Genomic DNA, 22,714 nt, shown 5'->3' with positions numbered 1-22,714 from the left:
ATATAGTAAAAAAGTACACCAAGCATTATTTAACTTTTCACCTCATATCCGCTCCATATTTATTTTTTTCTTAATTATATTTTTGACTTTATTCATTTATTAATACCCTAACCTCCTAATTAATTACTTACTAAGCCTGAATCAATCTTAAACTATTTGTTCATTATCAATTAATCTTGCTTTATTAAGGCTAATTAAGATTTATTTTGTAGATGTTTTTTTTTCCAGCTAATATTATGATTTACATTTCACATTTTCACAAAAAACAAAACTAGTTCCACATTTGAGACTTTCTGGTTGGACATTTATCGTCCAAATGTAGTTTTTATTTGTGTTTTTTCTTATTATTTTTCATTGTTTGTGCCGTTTGTCCAAGACTTTCATCTGTTTCACTTGTTCTCTGGAGGAGTCTGGACATGAAGAGGCTGTAAACACTTTTACATTTTTCACACAAACTGCAGACTTTGTTTTAACTCAAAATGTATGATTTATTAGAATATTTGTTTGGATTTTTGACATTTTGTTTTTTTGTTGAAATACAGTAATATATTGTAATTGAATTACATAATTTATGGACTAAAACACGTGTTGAGTTTTTATTTGCTGCACAATTATAAGTACATATAAATGTAGGGTTAGGATCATTCACACATAGTTTTACTTTCTTAGAAATATGAACAAAATGTATTATAGAAGTACATGAATATATAGATGGGAACATATAAAACTATTACTGTTCTAAAGCAGATTTTGGTCGCTTAGTAGAAAAAGCTTCAGTTGTAGTCATCTGGACTCAGTTTGAAAAATTAGACGTTTCGACTCTCATCCAAGAGTCATTGTCAATAAAAGAATTTAGATCGAGAACTCCGATATTAATACTGTTCTGTGGTAAGACCCGCCCATTGGGCGGAGCCTTCCTGAAGTAGCAAGAGTTGTTTGTTTCAACAGAAACTCCCCCCTTGTATCTACCGAGCTAGCCTATTCAGACTTTAATGGCCCATTAGAATCCTCTTTGTCTTTGTGAGACCCTGGCTCAACCACCCTGAGTACCTGATTAGCATCTAAATGTCCTGGTCCTGGTCCTCTACCTTTCCAGGGGTTCAGTAACCCATTATAAATAACAGGAAGATTAAACCTTAGCCCTCCATTTCTGTTTAAAGAAGGTCTTTCTTTTTTAACAAAAATAGCTTCCTTGACTCCTCTTTCAAACCATCTTTTCTCCTGCTTAAAACCTTCACCTCACCGTCTTCAAACGAGTGATTAGAGGCTTCAAGATGGAGATGCACGGCGCTCTGAGGTCCTGAACTTGTATTTCTTCTGTGCTGATAGAGCCTCTTGTGTAGAGGCTGTTTCGTCTCACCTATGTAACGTTCTTTACAGCTTTCTTCACTGCATTGGATCGAATAAACTACATTGCTCTGTTTTTGAGTCGGCAACTTGTCCTTAGGGTGAACCAGTTTTTGTCTTAAAGTGTTTCCTGGTTTAAAATAAACAGGGACTTCGTGTTGTCTAAAAATTCTCTGCAGTTTTTCCGACAGGCCAGACACATAAGGGATAGAAACACCCTTCCTTCTCTGTTCAGTTTCCCTTTTGTCCTGCTTCTTGGTTCTCTTCACTCTGTTGAGGGCCCAAGCGGGGTAACCACAGGCTGAGAGGGCATTTCGGACATGTTTTTCCTCTTTCTTCTTGCCCTCTGAGCTGGTGGGCACACCTTGAGCTCTGTGTTGTAAGGTTCTGATCACTCCCAGCTTGTGCTGTAGTGGGTGGTTGGAACCAAAGAGCAGATACTGGTCCGTGTGTGTAGGTTTCCTATATACTTCTATTTGGAGTTTCCCGTCCTCTCCTCTGATCGTGGAACAATCAAGAAAGGCCAAGCGATTCTCCTTAGCGTCTTCTCTTGTAAACCTGATATGTGGGTCCACCGCATTGATGTGATCAGAGAAGGTTTCCAGCTCTTGTTTCTTGATTGTTACAAAAGTATCTGACATGCTACTTGGCAAATTGGCTTCAGCTAGAGATATATATGTTTAATGCGTTACTGTGGAACATCCCATGCTTTTGTAATGCATAATGTAAATCCATACATAAGCCCAGCTAACGGACATTTCTACTCGAGAAATTCAAAATTGTCGGTTATTTTCTGTTCTAAAAACTTGTATTGTAATACAAGCTCTAAACCAGGACTAAAGCAGGACTAAACAAGGACAAAACCAGGACTAAACAAGGACAAAACCAGGACTAAACAAGGACTAAACCAGGCCTAAACCAGGACTATCCCAGGACTAGACCAGGACTAAACCAGGACTAAACCAGGACTAGACCAGGACTAAACCAGGACTAAACCAGGACTAGACCAGGACTAGCCCAGGACCAGGACTAAACCAAGACTAGACCAGGACTAAACCAAGACTAGACCAGGAATAAACCAGGACTAAACCAGGACTAAACCAGGACTATCCCAGGACTAGACCAGGACTAAACCAGGACTAAACCAGGACTAGACCAGGACTAGCCCAGGACCAGGACTAAACCAAGACTAGACCAGGAATAAACCAGGACTAAACCAGGACTAAACCAGCACTAAACCAGGACTAAACCAGGACTAAACCAGGACTAAACCAGCACTAAACCAGCCTCAGCAGAAATGCTCAGCGCTGCCCCCAACCCACTTTAAACGTGTAAAACATACGTAACAACCTAAAGGTGACTATATCCAAAGCATAAATGGAGGGTGATGTAATGTATTCTGGTGCGTTTCAGCTGTAATATCATGAGTGACACATGACTCTGGTGTGGGTAGAGCGCACCTCGCCTGACACCAGCTCAGAGGAGTTCAGAGGAAGCAGTAAGTCTAAAAACAGACAGGGCGGTGATGCAGCACACGGTCACACCACACGGGGGCGCCCTGATCAGGTTTCAGACACTCAAAATCATCTGTCCAGACTTTCAAGTTCAGTCCTGAACTTTGCGTCCTTCAGGAGACACTCGCCTCACGCCTGCTGCAAACATGGGCCCCGGTAAGAGACTCTGAGTGAATGAAAGTGTGATGTATGTGCCAGGAAGTACTGCTGATATTTGATACTCCACACTACTTATAACAGGCGTGTGCAGAGTATATCTGGTACTCGATAGTGTTGAGGTTAAAATATCTGAAGTGAGAAAGGCAGACATGTGTGGAAATGACACTTTATCTATTCATAATACTGAGATAAATGATAAATGGTTTATTATTATTAAGCAGGTGAAAATAACTTACATTTAGAGATATTCTTCTGTACATTTATGTTTATTCAAATGTAAGAAAAATGTGTTATTAAGTTTTCATGTAATATTTTCATACATTCAAAAAGTATTTTATATGTAAAATGGCCCAAACTGCACATATTTAGGACATCAAAAAATAAAAAAGTCACACAACTGGACAGATTTCAATTTGATGTCTTTATTTTGATAAGCAATTGATATTATACAAAAAATGCAGAGGGAATTTTGGATATCTTTATTTTTTTATAGATTAAAAAAAATGGTTATGTCTCTGTGGGAGAAAACTGCATTCAAAGAAACTTACCTTTTAACTTATAAAAATATCCCATATAAATCTCTGTGGATTATATGAAATAATAAAAGATCTTTAAGGAGCAGGCTGGACAATAAACTGACCATCTGCATTTATATTTCCAAAAATACACATAGAAACCTGTAGCAGAAAATAAGATCAAAACAGATGTTCAGGTTGTGTATCGCCCTCTCATTTTAAGCACGTTTGATCGTTTAGTCGATTAATCAGTTGAAGGAGACTTATTGTGGTGAGTCATATTTTATGACTCCAACAACGTTCATCTTGTCTTCTTCAGATGAATCCACACGCTTAGGTTCTTTTTAAAGACAATCGGACACGTCGTTGTGACACGTCTTTAAAAAGTGTGTGAACATTAGAAAGCAGAAGACACAAAGTGAGTGAGCCGCAGTTTTTGGAGCGATCGATTCATTTATTCAGCTTTTTTGTGCCGTTTTTGTGTATTTTACCTGTTATTCGGTGAATGTACGCAGTTTTATGGTCATTCTACTACTACTACTTCTACTACTACTACTTCTACTACTACTACTACTACTACTACTACTACTACTACTACTAGTTCTACTTCTACTTCTACTACTACTACTTCTACTACTTCTACTACTACTACTACTACTACTACTACTACAACTTCTACTTCTACTACTACTACTACTACTTCTAAACTACTACTACTACTACTACTACTACTACTACTACTACTAGTTCTACTTCTACTTCTACTTCTACTACTACTACTTCTACTACTTCTACTACTACTACTACTACTACTACTACTACTACTACTTCTACTACTACAACTTCTACTTCTACTACTACTACTACTTCTAAACTACTACTACTACTACTACTACTACTACTACTACTACTACTACTACTACTACTTCTACTACTACTACTTCTACTTCTACTACTACTAAATCAAATCAAATCAAATCAATTTATTTTTGTAAGGCCCAAAATCACAACAACAGTTGCCTCTGAGGGCCACAGGGAGAAATGAATCAACAATGTCTGTGGTGGCGATGAAGTCAGACAATGTCTGTGGTGGCGAGGGACGATGTCCCAGGGTCCTCTGTCCTTAGACTCTCCTTCTCGGCTAGGAAAAACTACAAAAAAAACCTCTTTGGGAAAAAAGCGTAGAAACCTGGAGGAGTTCCAGTGAAGGAGAGATCCGACTCTCACAGACGGACAGACGGACACGAGGAGACTGGAGCTGGACCCACTCTTCAGGAAGATGAGGGACCGTCTGAGTCGAGCTGGACCCACTCTTCAGGCAGAAGAGGGACCGTCGGAGGCGAGCTGGACCCACTCTTCAGGCAGAAGAGGGACCGTCGGAGGCGAGCTGGACCCACTCTTCAGGCAGATGAGGGACCGACTGAGGCGAACTGGAGCCACTCTTCAGGCAGATGAGGGACCGTCCACACAGGGCAGGGACCACTTCACCAGGGGAGGGGCATCTGGGTCCACAGGTCCTCAGGAGTGAGAGAAAGAAAAGAAGGCGGTGAACAGTTTGCAAGTGGAATCAAAAAATAAATATTGTTTGATAGCATAAGTAGTCAGAAGAAGAAGAGGATAGTGCTCAAGCTGTCATACTTCCCCCAGCATAGTTACTCCTAGGGCAGCGTAGCTGAAGCTGTGGGTTTATCTTTCTGTTCCTAACTACTCTGACCATAAGCGATTTCGAAGAGGAACGTTTTAAGCCTGGACTTAAATGAAGAGACTGTGTCAGCATATTTAACATGGGTCGGGAGCTGATTCCATAACACAGGAGCTTGGTAGCTAAACGCTCTCCCTCCTACAGTACTTTTAGAGACTCTTGGCACCACCAGAAGGCCGGCATTCTGAGAGCGAAGAGCTCTGTTTGGATGATATGGTTCTATAGCATCTTTGAGGTAGGATGGGGCCATGTCATTTATGGCTTTGTAGGTCAAGAGTAGAATTTTGAATTTGATTCTAGACTCGACGGGGAGCCAGTGAAGAGACTTCAGCACCGGCGTAATGTGCTCTCTTCTTTTTGTTCCTGTTAGTAATCTTGCTGCTGCATTTTGAACCAGTTGAAAGCTTTTTATGGAGCTTTTAGGACACGCTGCAAGCAGGGAGTTACAGTAGTCTAATCTAGTCGTTACAAATGCATGGATAAGTTTTTCGGCATCACTTTTAGGCAGGATTCTTCTGATTTTGGCGATGTTGCGCAAATGGAAATAGGCTGTTTTACAAGCTTGATTTATATGAGCTTTAAATGAGAGCTCCTGGTCAAATAAGACTCCAAGGTTTCTTACAGTAGAACTGGAGGCTACACTGACATTGTCCAGTGTGACTATCTGCTCACATAGACCGTCTCGTAGATGCTTAGGGCCAAGCACAATGACCTCGGTTTTTTCAGGGTTAAGAAGCAGGTAGTTTAGTGTCATCCAGGTTTTTATCTCCTTCACACAAGTACTAAGTCTGTCTACTTGATCACTCTGATCAGGTTTCATTGATAAATACAGCTGAGTGTCGTCTGCATAGCAGTGGAAGTTAATGCCATGCTTTCTGATAATGTTGCCTAATGGCAGCATATAAAGAGTAAACAGAATTGGACCGAGTACCGAACCCTGTGGCACACCGTAAATTACTTTAGAGCTTGGTGAGGAGCTCTGGTTTACATTAACAAATTGGAACCTATCAGATAGATAGGATTTAAACCAGCTGAGGGCTGTTCCTCCAACACCTACATCACATTCTAACCTCTGCAGTAGAATGTTGTGGTCAATGGTGTCAAACGCTGCGCTGAGGTCCAACAGAACCAGGACTGAGACCAGTCCATCGTCAGCGGCTAATAACAAATCATTTGTGACTTTAACTAGTGCAGTTTCAGTGCTGTGGTGGGCTCTGAACCCTGACTGGAAAACTTCAAATAAGTTATTGTCCTGCAGGTGGCGACAAAGCTGTTTTACTACAACTTTTTCAAGGATTTTAGAGACGAAGGGAAGATTTGAAATAGGTCTGTAGTTTACCAATAGGTCGGGATCTAGATTAGGCTTTTTCAGAAGAGGTTTAATGACTGCATGTTTGAAGGACTGTGGAACATAGCCACTTTCGAGTGAAGTATTTATTATATTAAGAATAGGGTCTATAATTAGGGGAAGAATGTCTTTGAGGAGTCTGCTTGGAATGGGGTCTAGGACACAAGTTGAGCTTTTAGAGGACATAATGGCTGAAGTTATCTCTGCTTGATCAACAGCTGTGAACCTTTCTAAGTTTACAGGTGGATTTATATGGGACGTTAGATTTACAGCTTGGGCTAGTTCAGGGCTAATAGCGGGGGTAATTTCATCTAATTTATCTCTGATTGTTTTTATTTTATTATTAAAAAATAGGAGGAAATCATCAGAGCTGAGTGAAGCTGGGATTGAGGGCTCTACTGCGCTGTGACAGTTTGTTAGCCTAGCTACAGTGCTGAAAAGGAATTTAGTGTTACTTTTGTTGACTTCTATTAGATTTGAATAATATCTGGTTTGGGCCTTACGCAGAGCCTGCTTATAGGACAGCAGGCAACTTTTCCATGCTTTTAGGGATTCTTCGGTGTGAGAGCGACGAAATAATCCCTCTAACTTTCTAACTTTTTGTTTATGTGAACGCAGTTCTTGGTTGTACCATGGGGAGGCGCGCTTTGGCCTAATGACCTTCTGTTTTAACGGCGCGACAACGTCAAGAGCAGACTTCAGAGAATTCATGGTCAAGTCGACAAATTGATCACTTAAACTGGGACTAAAACTGTTCTCAGCAGGATCACATGACATGTCACTGAATATTGGCTCTATTATTTCTTTGAATTTTGAGATAGATTTTTCAGATATTGTCCTTTTCATTGTAACTTTATTTTGTGGGACTGGATGATCTTTAAGAATAAACTGAAAGGTAATTAGGAAATGATCTGACAATATAGGGTTTTGAGGGAGGACAATGAGGTCACTAATCTCTGTTCCATACGTTAGGACAAGATCCAGAGTGTTCTTGTGAGTGTGAGTCGGTTTATTTACATTCTGAGTGAAACCAATGCTGTCTAACAAGGCGCTGAAGGCATTACTGAGAGCGTCATCACTCATGTTCACGTGGATATTAAAGTCTCCAACTATAACTATTTTATCCCAGGCTAACACTAAGTTTGATATAAAGTCAGAAAACTCTGTTAAAAACTCTGAATAGGGACCAGGGGGTCGGTAGATAACTATGAACAAAACTCCTTTTAGGTTTTTCATATTTGGACATGTGATCGACAGCATAAGGCTTTCAAATGAGTGAAATGCATTGTTAGTTTTAGGGCTCATAAGTAGGCTTGAGTGTGAGATCACTGCCACACCACCACCTCGGCCTGTGCTCCTGGCAGTCTGAAAGTTAACATGGGTGGGTGGGGTGGACTCATTTAGTCTGACGTAGTCGTCTTGTTGAAGCCACGTTTCAGTTAGAGCTAGAAGATCTATGTTATAGTCACTAATTAATTCATTAACTAAGAGCGATTTGGAGGAAATTGCTCTAATGTTTAGCAGTCCACATTTTACGTGTTTATTCATTTGTGTATTTGTGATTGTTATTTTCCTTAAGTTATTTGGTCTGACGCCTGAAATATTTTTTCTGAGATGTGACTTTTTGGCATTATTTGTACGAGGGACACGAGGGACACGAGGGACACACACAGTCTCTATCTGTCTTGAATCTGAACACTTCACATGTAACAGAACGGGCGAGAGTTCAGCGACAGAGGAGCGTCTTGAACTGCTGCTCTGCACCTGGAGCTCATCCCTAGATGGTCACTTAACTTAGATGGTTACTACTACTACTACTACTACTACTACTACTACTACTACTACTACTACTACTACTACTACTACTACTACTACTACTACTACTACTACTACTTCTACTACTACTACTTCTACTTCTACTACTACTACTACTTCTAAACTACTACTACTACTACTACTACTACTACTACTACTATTACTACTAGTTCTACTTCTACTTCTACTTCTACTACTACTACTACTACTACTTCTACTGATAGAGCCAGTGTTATCATGTTCTGTCATGTATCGTGTTCTGTGCAGGTTCTATGTGTGTTGTGTTGTGTGTTGTGTGTGTGTTCTGTGGTGTGTTCTGTGTGTGTTCTGTGTGTGTTCTCTGTGTGTTCTGTGCAGGTTCTGTGTGTGTTCTGTTGTGTGTTCTGTTGTGTGTTCTGTGGGTGTTCTGTGTGTGTTATATTGTGTGTTCTGTGCATGTTCTGTTGCGTGTTCTGTGTGTGTTCTGTGGTGTGTTCTGTTGTGTGTTCTGTGTGTGTTCTGTGTGTGTTATATTGTGTGTTCTGTGCATGTTCTGTTGCGTGTTCTGTGTGTGTTCTGTGGTGTGTTCTGTGTGTGCCTTTCTAAAGCCGTCGTGTATTAGCCTACTACAACTACAGTGTACTGTCTACTTTTATAGTGCAACTACTACTACTGCAATATTTTTACCATCAACATGTGTGTTCTGTGTGTGTTGTGTGTGTGTTGTGTGTGTGTTGTGTGTACTGTGTGTGTTGTGTGTGTACTGTGTGTGTTGTGTTGCCAGTGTTGGAGATCGAGCGCTGCGACCTGAACCTCACCACGAACAGAGTGAACCACCACACGGAGCTTTACCCCGAGGAGCGCCTGGTGGTGCGGCGGGGGCAGCCCTTCTGTGTGACGCTGTGTCTGAAGCCGGGCGGAGACAAGTTCAAACCTGGGCGGAGCAGCTTCAGCATCACTGTGCAGACTGGTGCGTATCTACGGCAACGCTGGAGTCAGGCAGCGTGGAACGCCTTATAACTCTGACACCAGCAGGAGGCCGGTCCATGTTTAGTCCTGACTCTGGCACCAGCAGGAGGCCGGTCCATGTTTAGTCCTGACTCTGGCACCAGCAGGAGGCCGGTCCATGTTTAGTCCTGACTCTGGCACCAGCAGGAGGCCGGTCCATGTTGAGTCCTGACTCTGGCACCAGCAGGAGGCCGGTCCATGTTTAGTCCTGACTCTGGCACCAGCAGGAGGCCGCTCCATGTTTAGTCCTGACTCTGGCACCAGCAGGAGGCCGGTCTATGTTTAGTCCTGACTCTGGCACCAGCAGGAGGCCGGTCTATGTTGAGTCCTGACTCTGGCACCAGCAGGAGGCCGGTCCATGTTTAGTCCTGACTCTGGCACCAGCAGGAGGCCGGTCCATGTTTAGTCCTGACTCTGGCACCAGCAGGAGGCCGGTCCATGTTTAGTCCTGACTGACTTTGACACTTTTTTACGTGTGTGTGTATGTGTGTGTATGTGTGTGTGTGTGTGTGTGTGTGTGTCATTGTGTGTGCGTTCCAGGTCCGTTGCCCAGGAAAGAGTCGGACACAGAGGTGAACTTCGACCTGTCCGATGGCTCCGTGGACGGCTCAGGGGACAGTACGTGGGCGGCCTCTGCTGTGGCCGGGCCCTCTGCAGCAGACACCGTCCTCCTGACCCTGCGCCCCTCTGCAGATGCCCCCATCGGGCTCTACTCCCTCAGGCTGGACCAGGAGCGAGGAGTCAAGACCAGCCTGGGACACTTCACGGTGCTCTTCAACCCATGGTGCCCACGTGAGTCACACACACTCTGGTCCCGGTGAAGTCCTTGTGAAGTCCTGGTGTAGTCCTGGTGAAGTCCTGGTGTAGTCCTGGTGAAGTCCTGGTGTAGACTCTTGTTCTAGTCCTGGTAAGTCCGTAGTAGTAGTAGTAGTAGTAGCAGTAGCAGTAGCAGTAGCAGTAGCAGTAGCAGTAGCAGTAGCAGTAGCAGTAGCAGTAGCAGCAGCAGCAGTAGCAGTAGCAGTAGCAGTAGCAGTAGTAGTAGTAGTAGTAGTAGTAGGCAGTTAGATTGTAGTAAGTAGAAGGAACTTAGTGATAGTAGTAAGAAGTAGGAAGTCAGTAGTAGTTGTACGAAGTTTGTAGTAAGTAGGTAGTAGGTGATTGAAATGGTAGTACTAGTAAGAAGTAGTAGCAGTAGTTGAAGGGTAGTAGTAGTAGTAGTTGTAGTAGGTATAATTTCTTTATTTTTGTGTTAAATAGGGACAATGCACATGTTGAACAAATATAAATATGTAATATCACAGTCCCTAGGCAGGTGGTAGTAGTAGTAGTAATAATATTTATAATATTTGTCTTTGTCTAAATTGACCACTACAGGGATTGAACAATTTGTAAAGAAATACTGAGCAGTGGTTTATAATAATAATAATAATAATAACTTTTATTTATATAGCGCTTTTCAGTGACCCAAAGACGCTGAACATAATAAAAAAGGGGGGGTATTTACAGACAGGGGGGACAACACGTACAGAACACATTAATATACAGATAAAATGAACAAGACAGAAGAAGTAGAGAGAAAAAGATGGGGATGTAACAGGGGGTAGAAGAGTAGGCAATGGGGTAGAGGAGGCTAGGGGTAGGGGAGGTCATAGGCTTGGGTGAAGAGGTATGTTTTTAGGCGGGATTTGAATGTTGTGAGTGAGGGATACATACATCATCAACGTCAGGTCAAAATGAAAGGTGCATTATGTAATATCTCTGCCCGTCTCCATGGCGATGTTATTTCTTCGTCCGGAATGTCTCACAGTGATTTGATTCCGTGCGTCCTGTAGGAGACGCAGTCTACATGAACAGTGAGTCCAAGAGGCGCGAGTACGTCCTGTCCCAGCACGGCCTCATCTACAGGGGGACGCCCAAGCGCATCATGGCCCTGCCCTGGAACTACGGACAGGTCAGCACTCCCTGCACACGAGCCAGGTGCAATGAGCCAGGTGCAATGAGCCAGGTGCAATGAGCCAGGTGCAATGGGCCAGGTGCAATGGGCCAGGTGCAATGAGCCAGGTGCAACGAGCCAGGTGCAACGAGCCAGGTGCAACGAGCCAGGTGCAATCAGAGCAATCAGATAATCCTGTTATTAGGTCTGATTTTTGGTGTATTTATGGCACAACAGAAATCTGGTCATCAAATACTGTTGATGTAGCTGAATGCAAGGAAAAATAGAGATATAGCTATCGGGAGTTTCATTGTTTAAGAAGCTGTAGTTTGATCAAAAATTGTGAAATTGGATCTGTGTTAAAAATCGTCTCATTCTCGTGGACCCAATCTTGTGTCTTGTCTGAAATTGCGAGAATAGCAAGGGTGACCAGACGTCCCCTTTTCCCGAAAATGTCCTCCTTTTGGGAAACCCAAAATCTCCAGGATTTTAAATCTCTACTTGCCCACAGCTCAGTGTGGCTCATTTGTCTTAGTTTTGCTGATCTTGGCTCCACGGATCAAACACAATCAGAAGCTCTTTTCCTGCAGCAAAAACTCCTCGCTCCTGGGCGCTCACACATTTGACACAAGATACTCTTTTAGAACAGAAAATGCAACTTATTCTTATTAAAACGGACACTGTGGATAAGATGGAGGTCATAGCGGAGTGTTTCCTGTCTTTGATGAAAATGTATCTCATGCGGCGTAGGTTCTTAAATTCCAGGTGAAAAAAGTATGTGAAATTTAGTTTAGCGATGCTCATCCTGACGCGAGTAACTGCTGATAGTAATAGTCGTAATAGTAATAAAGTAAAAAAGTACAAGGTAAAAAAAAAGCATTACCGTTAAAATTTATGCCTTTTTGATAACCCCAATGACCCCTAGAATATCAACAAGAGAAAAACATACAAACATTCAAAACTGCTAAAAGTCAATACAACTGATACAATATTAACTAAATAGTTCAAGAGATGTAATTCTTGATATTTGTCTTCCTTGGGTGCAGTTTGAAGAGGGAATCCTGGACGTCTGCCTGAAGATCTTGGATGACAACCCAAAGTTTGTGTCTGATGCGGACCAGGACTGCTCCGCTCGGAGAAACCCGGTGTACGTGACCCGCGTCCTGAGCGCTATGGTATGAACATCCTCCACAAACCAACACCGTGTATGGAAGAAAAGTCAGGGCAGCAAATACCAAAGGCAAAATGTGTGTGTACCGGACTCTAATATCTAATCCAACTCTCAGTTTAAGTACGTGAAGAGCAGGAGAAAACACTCATTCTATGGCAGCGTTTTGCATGTTATTTATATTTCTTTAACAAACAAGACACATAGATTGATATTGTATTATTAGACATTAGCCACGTTTTGACTGGTTCTCTTTGACAGTCCGTAAGTGTCTCCCCTGTCTTAAGCGTACACTTCCATATAAGTCATGTGGGCCGTGAGCGGTACTATCTTCTGATTGGATAAGAGAAATTGCAGGTGGAAATGGCAGAAAGCAGAAAAACTTAACACAATCTTGAAATTACTAAACTTCTTTTTATGAATTGCTGAAATCGGCCTTAGAAATTATAATTCTGGTGCAATTTGGATTCGATCTATTGAGAAAACTGTTTGGGTGTCGTAACAGAGCAGGCCCTGATTATGGAGACTTGATGACTCTGCGTGAGCTGATTTACCTGTGTCTTCACATCTGGTTCATCTGCTCCTGAGCTCGTGCTTATCGAGTGAGTGTTGCGTTGTAGCATTTGTGATAAGATGTTTACACAGAAATATGGTCCATGGTAGTGATGCACGGGTCAGGTCCGGCCAAGAAAGTTTCATTTCGATCTAGGAGATTCTAAACTGTCGACCATCGTATATCGCACAGCCGCGCTCCACGTGTGACTTTGCGTCTAGATTCACTTCCTCATTAGACTCATTTCTCCGTGAATATGAGTCTGATTGTAACAAAACACACAGCGGTCGAAGCTTAAAACAAAGCGACCACTTTCCACTGACGTCTTCTTCTACTGTGTGTCAACTGCTTACGCTTCCTGCTAGAGTGCCCCCCGGTGGCCGTCAGCCATAAATGAACCGCACCGTTGTAATGACCGCAGGGTTCAAAGCGTGGGAAAAAGTATTGGCTTGACGTCTGAAAAGTACGGTACCCTACCAATACAAAACACTCTGATCTTACCAGAAATGAGACTCAATGCGTTAAACGGGCTGTACCTTATTTTTTCATGCAAGTAAAAGCAATTTTATTCTAACACAGATATATTGCAAAACCTTCTGAGAAAGAAATGAATCAATTGTGTGCTGTTTGCGTCTAATTATGGAGCGCTTTATTCTCCGCGAAGCAGGAGGTGCGCTATTCACATGCTAGTTAGTCGCTGTTAGCATTAGCATGACAGCAAAACTCACTCTGGCGTCTGAAAACAGGGAAAAGCACTTATAAACTGGTCATGGTGAATAATTAGGACGCTCAGAATGCATTGGGTAATACAGTAATACACGTTGGCTTCTACAAAGAGTTTTACAATGATCTACTTCTGCTTTTCACATTTTTCAGAGAGTAAAAGTCAGGTACAAAAACCTACCTGACCAAACCTCCATCTCTGGTTCTTGTCCCGTCCTCAGATCAACAGCCAGGACGACCGCGGGGTGCTGGTGGGTAACTGGGGGGAGATCACGGACGGCGTGCACCCGGGGGAGTGGGTGGGCTCCGGGGACATCCTGAGGAAGTGGGCCCAGACCGGACCAGTGCGATACGGACAGTGCTGGGTGTTCGCTGCAGTCGCATGCGCGGGTAAGACTCACGCACACTCGCACGTCGCGGGCTCAGACGCCGGCGTTTGGTAAAGAGGAGGAGATGAGAGGCTAAAGAGGATGATGGTTCTGCTGCTGAGGTGTAGGCTACACTTTAGTCCCCCAGTTTTAGCAGGTGGGTTAGGGTTAGGGTTAGCGGCGCATTGTTTCTGCCGCACATTTAATCGCAATCAAAACAAAATCGCAGTTTTAATGGATGCAACGAGCAAATGGCAAAGTCTAACCTGTATTGCCACTCATATCTGATGTATTTCATGTATTTGTAGAGGTCTAAACTAGCAGTGTTAGCATTGTTTAGCCTGAATATTATACCATAGACGTTTACAAAGTACAATCTAGGATAAAATAATTGTTGCCTTAATTGAGTCTGACCACTCAAATGGTGATCCTCTGTCCCTGTAGTGTCCAGGGCTCTGGGTATCCCCTGTCGAGTGGTCACCAACTTTGGCTCTGCCCACGACACCGACGCTAACCTCCTGATCGAGAAACTGTACAGCGAGGACCTGGAGAACCTGTCCGACGACTCCATCTGGTCGGTGAACGCTTTTTTAGAATAGTTTATAACACATGTAAAACATATAAATGTAACTTCCATAGTTCTTGTCGGTTGCTGTAGGAACTTCCATGTGTGGGTGGACAGCTGGATGGCGCGGCCTGACCTGGGGAAAGAGTACAACGGGTGGCAGGCCAGTGACCCCACGCCACAGGAGACCAGTGAGGGTGAGTTTACTTTAGCGAAGGTAAAAGTAAGAACCTTGTCGTGATTATGGTATAAAACCAAACAGACCAAAATTCAGCGATGGAACTACACCAGTTCTTACTTCTCTGTGGTGCAATGTTGATGTAATCCCTCATTCGTCCAGGAGGGGTCCATGGTAGAAAGGGTTTTAGAAAGCCTTTCGCCGTGGTCCATTCTAGCTTGATTTAGCGACAGGTTTGATTGACAGCTAATATCTATGACAACACTACATCCAGTTCTACAGCCTACGACATAATAACACTATGTCGATTCCACCAAAAGAGCAGATCTCTAATATGTGTAACTTTTCCAGACAAAGGCAAACAAATCAGAACCTTCAAGAGGACAAAATTGTAAATTATATAAATGTATAAACAATCTGGACAACTTCTAAACGACTTAATTTAGAAGAAAATAAGTCAATTTTGATTTGACAGATGAAAAATGGGAAACTGTATGAACACCACAGTCCTTTATGTCCGGTGATCCAAGGGTCTTGTGATGAAACACATGTGGACTTCACCCACATGGTCAGCAATTAAACAGATACATCATCAGGAAATCATTATTTAAAAAGTCTGATTACTGTATTTTCTGCACTATAAGGCGCACTTAAAAGTCTACACAGTGCGCCTTATATATGGATTAGTTCTGGTTGTGCTTTCTGATCCCGAAGCGATTTTGTGTGGTAGACGTTTTGGTTTCGCTTAATGCCCCTTATAGTCCGGTGCGCCTTATAGTGCGAAAAATACGGTATTAGTATTTGTTAATGTCAAACCGTCCTTCTCTGTCAGGGATCTTCTGCTGTGGACCTGCCCCTTTGAAGGCCATCAAACAGGGAGAGCTCACCAAGAAATATGACGCGCCCTTTATTTTCGCAGAAGTGAGTTTTCTTTGTACATTTAAGCGTTTGTCTGTTGGATAAGATGTAAACGTTCGTGGTCCTTTGTAACACTCGCTCCTGTTGTGCCAGGTGAACGCAGACGTGGTGGAGATGATCAGGCTGCCCAATGGGAAAGAGGTGCAGATCAGCAACTCCACCAAGTCTGTGGGTCAATGCATCAGCACCAAGTCTGTGGGCTCCAACCAGAGGCACGACATCACCCACAAGTACAAGTGTGCAGAAGGTACAGCACCCTCAAGTACAAGTATGCAGAAGGTACAGCACCCACAACATCAGCCGCTAGTACAAGTGTGCAGAAGGTACAGCACCCTCAAGTACAAGTATGCAGAAGGTACAGCACCTCCGAGTACAAGTATGCAGAAGGTACAGCACCCACAACATCAGCCGCTAGTACAAGTGTGCAGAAGGTACAGCACCCTCAAGTACAAGTATGCAGAAGGTACAGCACCCACAAGTACAAGTATGCAGAAGGTACAGCACCCACGACTACAAGCATGCAGAAGGTACAGCACCCACGAGTACAAGTATGCAGAAGGTACAGCACCCTTAAGTACAAGTGTGCAGAAGGTACAGCATCCACAGGTACAAGTGTGCAGAAGGTACAGCACCCACAAGTACACGTATGCAGAAGGTACAGCACCCACAAGTACAAGTGTACAGAAGGTACAGCACCCACAAGTACAAGTGTGCAGAAGGTACAGCACCCACAAGTACAAGTGTGCAGAAGGTACAGCACCCACAAGTACAAGTGTGCAGAAGGTACAGCACCCACGAGTACAAGTGTGCAGAAGGTACAGCACCCACGAGTACAAGTGTACAGAGGGTACAGCACCCACAAGTACAAGTGTGCAGAAGGTACAGCACCCACAAGTACAAGTGTGCAGAAGGTACAGCACCCACAACATCAGCCACAAGTACAAGTGTGCAGAAGGTACAGCACCCATAAATACAAGCATGCAGAAGGTACAGCACCCTTAAGTACAAGTGTGCAGAAGGTACAGCACCCTCAAGTACAAGTATGCAGAAGGTACAGCACCCACAAGTACAAGTGTACAGAAGGAACAGCACCCACAAGTACAAGTGTGCAGAAGGTACAGCACCCACAAGTACAAGTGTGCAGAAGGTACAGCACCCACAAGTACAAGTGTGCAGAAGGTACAGCACCCACAACATCAGCCACAAGTACAAGTGTGTAGAAGGTACAGCACCCATAAATACAAGCATGCAGAAGGTACAGCACCCACAAGTACAAGTGTGCAGAAGGTACAGCACCCTCAAGTACAAGTGTGCAGAAGGTACAGCACCCTCAAGTACAAGTGTGCAGAAGGTACAGCACCCTTAAGTACAAGTGTGCAGAAGGTACAGCACCCACAGGTACAAGTGTGCAGAAGGTACAGCATCCACAGGTACAAGTGTGCAGAAGGTACAGCACCCACAAGTACAAGTATGTAGAAGGTACAGCACCCACAAGTACAAGTGTGCAGAAGGTACAGCACCCTCAAGTACAAGTGTGCAGAAGGTACAGCACCCTCAAGTACAAGTGTGCAGAAGGTACAGCACCCTTAAGTACAAGTGTGCAGAAGGTACAGCACCCACAGGTACAAGTGTGCAGAAGGTACAGCACCCACAAGTACAAGTGTGCAGAAGGTACAGCACCCTTAAGTACAAGTGTGCAGAAGGTACAGCACCCACAAGTACAAGTGTGCAGAAGGTACAGCACCCTCAAGTACAAGTGTGCAGAAGGTACAGCACCCTCAAGTACAAGTGTGCAGAAGGTACAGCACCCTTAAGTACAAGTATGCAGAAGGTACAGCACCCACAAGTACAAGTGTGCAGAAGGTACAGCACCCTCAAGTACAAGTATGCAGAAGGTACAGCACCCTTAAGTACAAGTGTGCAGAAGGTACAGCACCCACAAGTACAAGTGTGCAGAAGGTATTTGACACACTGCTTACAAAGAAGAGCCTTGACTAGAGCTTCAGCTCATGGTTCGTTGTTGGTTTATTGATTAGTCGATTAGAGCTGAACAGATCTGTTCCGTGATGACGTTTGAGGAGGTGTCTGAGTTTGTCCCGTTCACAGGGTCTGAAGAGGAGCGACGTGTCTTTGAGAAAGCTCAGCATCACAACAAGCTGCAGCAGAAGGGCCTGGAACCAGGACTGCACCTGAAAGTAAGATCCAACTGTCCACACGAGCCAGGCAGGAAGACCAGCTTATATGAGATATTCAGAGCAGATCAAGGGTCCAAAAGTGTCTTCAGTGTCTTAAGTGAACTGAACGTCTTTCCATTTAAGGTTCCAAGTAGTTCCAAAGCGGTCTAGTTTGACTTTTTTTCCGGAACACACTAAACCATTAAAAGAAGTGTTCCAAAGTGCTCTAAAGTGAACTGGTTTGAGGGAACTGGGCCAGTCGAAACGTGGCTATGGTTGCTGCGATGGAGCTGCCAGAACGAGGGTTGATCAGGATGAAGAGTAAAGGGCATGAAGTAGCAGGCTGTGATTGGCTGACAAAAGGTGACCAAGGATTGGAACAAGGAGGAGATACAGACTTCTTGTTTGGATTTTAACAAGATAAACAATAAAAGAAATATGAATTAATGAAAACAATTCTGAATTTAAAATGTTGACCTGGCAAAACTGGGACTACCGATGAAAAATTGCCTTTTAGCTAATTGTTATGCACTGTCCCTGAAATAAAATAAACAAAATAAATAAAATAAATAAAATAAATAAAATAAATAAAATAAATAAAATAAATAAAATAAATAAAATAAATAAAAAAATTACATTTAAATTACATTTAAATTTAAATTGAATTAATAAAAATGTATACCGAAAACAGCCAGTACTTACAAAAATTGACCGTAAATAAATGTATTGTCACATTTATTCATTCGATTATTTTATGCTGAGCCAAAGCAAATCATAATGAGTTTGTAGCTATTGCGTGTGTGCAGTGCTGCTTCTCTCTGGTGTTGCAGATCAAGCTGGTGGAGGGCATGGTGGTGGGCTCAGACTTTGAGATCGTTGCTCTCCTCACCAACCACTGCATGGACTCCAGGAGCTGCAGCCTCATGATCTTCGCCCAGAGTGTGTCCTACAAGGGCAAACAAGGAAAGAGCTGTGGCTTCAGCTCACAGACGGTGGAGGTCCAGCCTGGAGAAGGTCAGGGAGCACACACCAGATCAAAGCATGATGACATGACCTGTGCTGGACAACTTTACTTAAAAGTGACTCGTTAAGTTTCCTTGTTACTGCCCTGGAAACGAACACGTTAAAGTGCATATGGCAGGTTTACACATTTTTCTAATCATGACTTGGTTTGCGTGTTGGAGCTGCTTCAAGGGCTGATTTTTATGTCTCTGTGGGAGAAAAATGCATTTGAAGTTACAATGTAACTCCTCCTTAGAAGGAGATTGTGGGTTCAATTCCCGGGTCAGACCAACATCACATGATCTTTCTGGGTGGAGTCTGCATGTTCTTCCCGTGTTACCGTGGGTTCTCTCGGGGTTCTCTGGCTTCCTCCCACAAGCAAATGTTAGGCCCTAAATTGGCCCTAGTGAATGTTTGTCTGTGCCTTTGTCTCCATGGTAACCCTGCGACGAGCCCCTGTCCAGGGTAAACCCCCGCCTTAGGCCCAAAGTCACTGGGATGTGCTCTAGTCACCCACGATCCCTAAAGGGAAACGGGTGGTAGAAGATGAATGAATGAATGGACTAATGTATTTCTTGTTGAACGCTAATATGTTGACAGAGCAAAGTGACCAAAATAAAATAAATAGTTTTGTCTTTAATTTGGGACTTTTAAAAAAATGAATATTGTTGCGTCGCGTGTAGAGCTGCGTGTGCCCCTGGAGCTGGAGTACCAGAGTTACGGTCCGGCCCTGACCCCGGACAGACTGATCCAGGTGTCGGCCCTCTCTGTGGACAAGCAGAGCATGGACTACTGTAAGGCGCAGAAGACCATCGTGCTGGACGAGCCCGACATGGACATACAGGTCAGAAACCTCAAACTTCCCTCAAAGCATGAGACTTATGACCCTCACCAGCTGCGTGTGTGGGCCCCGTACAGTGGGATTCTGAAGCGGCGGCATTTTCCCTCAGACTTACATCAAAGCAGATCTATTATACTTTTTTCAGGTACTTTGTGTTGAGCATTTCGTAAATCTGTCGGTGTAAACTGACTGAAAACCTCTTGGTCATAAACATTAGGAAATAGGTAACAGGTAATAGGTAGTAGTCAAAGAAATGTTAAAATAAACGTCTTCAGTAATATTTTGTACAAAGAGACCCCCACTGCAAACACGAAGCTTAGGTGGGCAATTATAAAATCCTATACTGTTTTAAATGACCCTATTTAGCACAAAAAGTAAAGTACCTTTTATCAAACAGCACAACAATAAGAGAACACGAGCAGAAATACTGGGAGCTTGTATTATTTGACACACGTGTGACTCAGTGGGACAAAGAGAGTCATATCCACACATTTGAGGCGGTTTGTCATGATGTTCAACAGCTTTTCACTTTTCGACTTTAAACTCCAAAAAAGTCTTAAACTCTCTATTTTAACCTCCTGTGGTTTCTTAACTTCTTTCCCTTGACCATAAGAGAATTCAGATGATGAAAAATAACCTATTTTTTGTTTCTGTCTGTGTTTTTGCTTATTTTATTTACTGTAGGTAAAAAGTGAACAGATTTTTCTTTTCAAATTAAACGTCAAATTACTCGAGTTTACTCCTGGTGTTTGAAGTCCGCTGCTCTTTCCTTTTCCATCGTTCTGATTGGTTTGACTGGTGCTACCCTCTGGTCTGTGACTCCGCCCTCTGCTCTGTGACTCCGCCCCCTGCTCTGTGACTCCGCCCTCTGCTCTGTGACTCCGCCCCCTGCTCTGTGACTCCACCCCCTGCTCTGTGACTCCACCCTCTGCTCTGTGACTCCGCCCCCTGCTCTGTGACTCCGCCCCCTGCTCTGTGACTCCGCCCTCTGCTCTGTGACTCCGCCCCCTGCTCTGTGACTCCGCCCTCTGCTCTGTGACTCCACCCTCTTCTCTGTGACTCCGCCCTCTGCTCTGTGACTCCGCCCCCTGCTCTGTGACTCCGCCCTCTCCTCTGTGACTCCGCCCTCTCCTCTGTGACTCCGCCCTCTGCTCTGTGACTCCGCCCCCTGCTCTGTGACTCCGCCCCCTACTCTGTGACTCCGCCCTCTCCTCTGTGACTCCGCCCTCTGCTCTGTGACTCCGCCCCCTGCTCTTTGACTCCGCCCTCTGCTCTGTGACTCCGCCCTCTGCTCTGTGACTCCGCCCCCTGCTCTTTGACTCCGCCCTCTCCTCTGTGACTCCGCCCTCTGCTCTGTGACTCCGCCCTCTACTATGTGACTCCGCCCTCTCCTCTGTGACTCCGCCCTCTGCTCTGTGACTCCGCCCCCTGCTCTTTGACTCCGCCCTCTGCTCTGTGACTCCGCCCTCTGCTCTGTGACTCCGCCCTCTGCTCTGTGACTCCGCCCTCTGCTCTGTGACTCCGCCCTCTGCTCTGTGACTCCGCCCTCTGCCCTGTGAATGCACTGATCCATTTAGAAAATCCAGGGTGAACAGTTTCGTAGGACGTGTGTTAGGGCCTCTGGTTACACGTAGGTTAGCGCGTCGATTTGTAAAATATACATTAAAAATAAGTTCAAGTCCTTCTACCAGCGTTGCATTTTGTCATTGCTTGGATAAGAGTAAATTTAAAAAAAAAAAAGAATGATAAAAGCCAATATTGCATTATTGACGTTTTCTTGCAGGTTTTGGGCGAGATGCACGTGAACTCGTCGGTCCAGGTGGATCTGACCCTGTCGAACCCTTTGCCCGAGGCGCTGCACAAGTGTAGCTTCACCGCAGAGGGGGCGGGGCTGACCGGGACCCAGCCAATCGTTGTCAAGTAAGTCTCACCTTAAAGGACACACATCACTTCTAACCATGTGCTCACATTGTTCATTGGGCAAAAACATAACTGGAGGTGTGTTCAGCTTCACTCACACGTGTTTAATGAATCCGGTTTTGAATTCCTCTCCCTCTGAGGCTCAGAAAAGGCTGTTTCAAATGTTCTCATAGCTACAGCTCCAGAGACACAAAGTAATGTGCTTTCAGTAGATGCATTATTTTGAAAGGTGCAGATTAGACTTTTATTACACGACTGAACTAACATCTCCATCCGTCCCCGACGTGTCCTCCTTCCTCTTCAGAGTGGGAGACGTCGGCCCTAAAGGGGAGGCTCGAGCGCACATGGAGCTGAGTCCGACCGCAGCCGGCTCCACCGTCCTCCTCGTCAACTTCGACAGCAAGGAACTCCGGAACATCAAGAGCTTCATCCACGTGGACGTGAAGAAGGCGCAGACCACCGCCAACATCTGACCAGGTTTACACAGCAGAAATGTCTGGACCTTTGACTCGATTCTGGACTTACCGCGGCTGGATGACCCACTGTGCGACTTGAGTTGTGCAGGGAACGAGAGATTGTTGTGCGTCTTCAAAAATGTAAATGAAGATGGAAAGCTTGGACAGCCATTTGTACTTTCTCCGTGCTCGTTTTTAAATCATATTTAGCACAGATTTCTACCTGTCCATCACGTCCACCTTTCCTTTGATAACTTAAACTTTTCCAGAACTAATACAAAGTAATAATAAAAACTTCGAAGATGAACCTTTAGACTCTTGTGACTTCTTGAAATATTTTGCGTATCAACTGTGGGTCAAACGGGTCTGATCTCTGGAGTTACTGACAAATATGAAAGAGTAAAAATGTGAAAGATTTAAAGTTATTTCAAATGTCATCTTACTACACACTTAAACACAAGTCACTCCCAAAAACAATCCAGTTCTTGATGTTCAGACGACTTCCGTGCTGTAAACGCACACGAAACCA

The 22,714-nt window shown here is 44.0% G+C and overlaps 1 protein-coding gene across 1 annotated transcript; it reads left to right on the top strand.

Annotated features, from left to right (window-relative positions):
* The first annotated feature begins 2,934 nt into the window (after positions 1-2,934).
* LOC140362639 (protein-glutamine gamma-glutamyltransferase 2-like) lies at positions 2,935-22,436 on the top strand. The gene is made up of 15 exons (XM_072448781.1): positions 2,935-3,017; positions 9,164-9,349; positions 9,928-10,179; positions 11,220-11,338; positions 12,367-12,495; positions 13,986-14,154; positions 14,577-14,706; positions 14,791-14,894; positions 15,708-15,796; positions 15,887-16,040; positions 17,900-17,988; positions 18,798-18,981; positions 19,653-19,813; positions 21,594-21,730; positions 22,035-22,436. The coding sequence occupies exons 1-15, from the start codon at positions 3,008-3,010 to the stop codon at positions 22,201-22,203; spliced, it is 2,082 nt and encodes a 693-aa protein (XP_072304882.1). The 5' UTR covers positions 2,935-3,007; the 3' UTR covers positions 22,204-22,436.
* Positions 22,437-22,714: the final 278 nt, after the last annotated feature.

The sequence above is a fragment of the Eucyclogobius newberryi genome, unplaced genomic scaffold, assembly GCF_026437365.1.
Source record: "Eucyclogobius newberryi isolate DKJ021-1_F unplaced genomic scaffold, fEucNew1.0.hap1 SCAF_17, whole genome shotgun sequence".
In the NCBI taxonomy this organism is placed as follows: Eukaryota; Metazoa; Chordata; class Actinopteri; order Gobiiformes; family Gobiidae; genus Eucyclogobius; species Eucyclogobius newberryi.
This window is presented reverse-complemented; position numbering and strand designations above follow the sequence as displayed.